This window comes from Rattus rattus, chromosome 8 (assembly GCF_011064425.1).
Source record: "Rattus rattus isolate New Zealand chromosome 8, Rrattus_CSIRO_v1, whole genome shotgun sequence".
Taxonomy (NCBI): domain Eukaryota; kingdom Metazoa; phylum Chordata; class Mammalia; order Rodentia; family Muridae; genus Rattus; species Rattus rattus.
In genome coordinates, this window is record NC_046161.1 from 48,132,168 (window position 1) to 48,136,089 (window position 3,922).

General features: G+C 42.7%; 1 protein-coding gene across 1 annotated transcript in view; it reads right to left on the minus strand.

Moving 5' to 3' along the window:
• Positions 1-271: 271 nt before the first annotated feature.
• The window catches only part of LOC116906994 (aromatase), a 126,495-nt gene continuing 122,844 nt past the window's right edge, over positions 272-3,922 (minus strand). Inside the window, exons 9-10 of the mRNA XM_032909921.1 lie at positions 3,105-3,346; positions 272-1,442 (exon numbers count right to left, since the gene is read on the minus strand). Coding sequence (XP_032765812.1) covers positions 1,194-1,442; positions 3,105-3,346 — 491 coding nt within the window. The 3' untranslated portion in view covers positions 272-1,193. The remainder of the gene's footprint in view (positions 1,443-3,104; positions 3,347-3,922) is intronic.

Genomic DNA, 3,922 nt, shown 5'->3' on the forward strand with positions numbered 1-3,922 from the left:
ATGGGACACCATGATGGCTGTCCCCTTCATGGAAACACATCATGTATGTAAGTGAGCTTTAACTTTCAGTTTTTAAGTTACCAAATGCTGGCTACTGCATACATTTATAGTGACTTTAGAACACAAAGCGATGTAAAGAAAATTAATCCATTTATTTGACTCTAATTCCAAGGTGTACATTTTACCTATGGCTATGGAGATTTAATGAGCTACTTACTCCTTTAATCTCTAAGGTAACTCTTAAATCTGAGGTAGGACGAAAAATGACTTGTGAGGGTTCAACTCTTTATTCTTTGAAAGAATGGGGTCATGACAAAAAAAAAGGTGAGAAGGTATGTCAAAGGAAGAGATGACTCTTTAGAAGTGGGGGCCCACTGGCCTGCTGTACTCGATGTAGTCACAGAGGGATTTCCTTCCTCAGACTGCTAAAGGAGCTAAGCAACAATGCAAATGGCTTTTTAAAAAGACCTATTTATTTGAAATGCACCATGTGATTTTCCCCCTACACCACACACAGAGTCCTAGCTATATTTTACTCAGGCTAATACGACTTAGGCATGTTCTACCTGAATCTACACCTACTACAGTCAAGCTACACTCCTGGGAGCACGAATTGAGAGTAAGAAACAATACTCCCATGTTTAACTTTTGCCCCCAAAACAGTTTACATGGGGATCCATCATAAGCAACCGGGCTTAACTTGTGGGAAGAGTCTAGATTGTTACTTCCCACTTACCCTCAACACACACACACACACACACACACACACACACACACACACACACAAATGAAAGTTCCTTTTGTTCATTTATGCCTGACCCCACATGGCCTGGCCTTTCTAATAACTTAAGTACTTCTGCCAGAGTCATTTAGATGTGCTGACAACAACTGTGGAACTCTAGCAGGAGACCAGATGGGTTTTACTGATGGCCTGCTTTCCCAATGTATATTTTGTAGGATTGGTCCTTTAAGGCTTCAGTCTCTTTACTGGTCCCCAACATGGACTCCTTTCTTTTGCATCCCGGCTCTCTGGATGGATGCTTGGCTTGCTGACAAACCATAGGAGCTGTGATCATAAAATGCTTCAGACCATCAAACATCCGTGGTGAGGTTGAGGCCACCTACTCGATAAAACTGATGTTCCCAGGTAGCTATCGATGAGTAATGCGTCAGAGTAGACAGACCCCACTTGTTCACTGTTTGAGGTACTTTTCTGAATTCCTTGGAGAGAAAATTATTTCCACAATGGGGCTGTCCTCATCTAGATGCAAGGACAAGTCATTATTTTTCGGCATATTTTCAATACACCTTTTTTGCAATGTCTTCACATGGAATCGTTTCAAAAGTGTAACCAGGACAACTTTCATCATCACCATGGCGATGTACTTCCCAGCACAGCTGCGGGGCCCAAAGCCAAATGGCTGAAAGTACCTGTAGGGAACCTATGAAAACGATCAGATGATTAGCCAGAATCATGCAACCACCTTTGCTTTGCTTTTTCTCTGAAAGCATGGGTCAGTCAGAATACTCTGACTTGGAGCTCTGTCATGCTGCTCCCTGCCTGAAACAAATGACGGTGGCTAAAAAAGGATCCTTCTCGACCACGGTGCCTCTCCTGTGACACAGACCAGCCACAGATAGTCCCTAGTTTTGTTTGCAAGTCAATAAGCTGGGGTAAGGCAGTTCGAATCACCACAATATGGGCAATATTAGATACCTTGTAGAGTAATTTCAGCTTCCCTGGTGCTTTGCAAGTTACTAACACAAATGTGTGTGTGTGTGTGTGTGTGTGTGTGTGTGTGTGTGTGTGTGTGTGTGCGAGAGAGAGAGAGAGAGAGAGAGAGAGAGAGAGAGAGAGAGAGAGAGAGCTCATATAATAGATGAAATGAAGACAAAAAACTATGGATGACCAGACCATTAGTGTCAAGCTTCTTGTGTGTGTGAGAAGGAGAGGGGATCTCTGTGGCCTGGGCTAGCCCCAAAGTTCTGATCCTCTTGCCTCTACCTCATAGCGCTAGGATCACAGTAATATACCATTACATCAGGTCCTCTGGAAACTTTTAGTTACTGTGAAAATCGATGAGGATCGTGTCTGTCTGTCTGTCTCTCTTGTCTAATATGTATTTACATGACCTCAATATACTAGAATTACAAAAAAAAAATGTCAATCAGTTGACTGACGAGGGGTTGCCTGTCTAGAATCAGCAATTAGAGTGCCGTGTCAGCATTGGGTCCCCATGCTACACACAAGTTGAAAAGGAGGAAATATGGGGAGCGACTTGGAAAATTCTATCTTAATAATATTGTTCTGACCTAATGGAAGCAAAAACCTCTCTCCTACACACCAGCTGTATAAAAAAGAATGCTGATCCTTTTGATCACTGAGTTTTATTTAGAATAACATCCATCGCTTGAGGCTATTGGCTGGAATAAAGGCAGCAATAAGACTAAATCTTATTCGATTGATTTCTATCTAAAGCAGGAATGGATTTTCCTTTGCTTAGCTGGTGGAACAGTTGACTCTAGAGGATGCTAAAGTGATGCATTATTTTCTTTTACTTCGTTATAGAAAAGTGATAAATTCGGGGCTGGAGATATGTATGGCTCAGTGGTTAGGAGAACTGGATGTTTTTCCAGAAGACCCAGGTTCAGTTCCAGCACCCACATGGTGGTTCATTGTCATCCATAAACTCCCATTCCAAAGGCTGTAATGCCCTCTTCTAAACTCTTCGAGAACCAGGCACATAAATAGTATGCTTGCGCACATGCAGGTAAAAACACGAATACACATAAGGGTCTTTTTTAATTAAATGATAATTTGAATGGAAGAAATCAGTTGCCTTAAATAAGTCTTTGCCAAATTAAGGACTTTTTATGTTTTGCTTCGCAGGGTGGCAACTATACAGACATTTTACAGAGCTACAAAGCCAACATCTTTGGCTTGCAATGAATGTGTTAGCCATGTTCTAAGCCCTAGGACACAGGTTCTCCCATGACGTAAAAGGGCAGGTGAGGCTAAGTGGGCGTGGCACAAGCACGGGACTGGAGCAGCTAAGACCACAGCACCAGAAACAACATGCTCGGATCTAAGGAGGAGCTCTTACGTTCTTCTCAAAGTTTTCAAGAGTAAATTCATTGGGCTTGGGGAAATACTCGAGCCTGTGCATTCTTCCGATGTTCAGAATGATGTTAGTTCCCTTTTTAACCGGGTAGCCGTCAATCACGTCATCCTCCAGGGCTCTGCGCATGACCAAGTCCACGACAGGCTGATACCGCAGGCTCTCGTTAATGAAGTTTTCCACCACTTTCAAATTTTGCACATCACCAATCCTTATGTCTCTGTCACCTGTGGAACAGATGAAAAAGGACAAAGAGAGTTAGTTTTATACGTGATGAGCACTAAAGATCCTCTTTTTCCGTGGAACAGTTTGTTCTTGGTTAGAAAATAAATGCTTTTAATTCTAATGCAGACCACTCACTGGGAACAAATGTGTTATACTTGGTCCACAAAGGATGTTATAAAAGTTTAGATGTGAAATCATTTCTGGAAATTTCTTAACAAGCACAACAAAGATTTCCTAAAATTATCTGAAAATTTGATCCTATGACACCAGCATTCCCATCTGTAGTCAATGGGTATGAGACGGGCAGTCACCTTTTCCGAGGAGACATACCCTCTGCAGTTTCAGGTGGGCCACACCTACTCTGCATCCCATCTTCCTCTGCTTTAAGTCTTTGAGTTTTCCACCTACTCTATGTTCTAGGGAACATTTACTGTGCCTCTTACTGTATGGGCCAGCTAGCACAGTAACCACCCCAGGCAAAAGTGCAAGGCTGCTACAGAGTCCGTGAGATCATGCAGTGAGCCCAGTACATAAAGCTCACCCCTCCTGCTGCTTCCCCACACATCACTGACTGACCT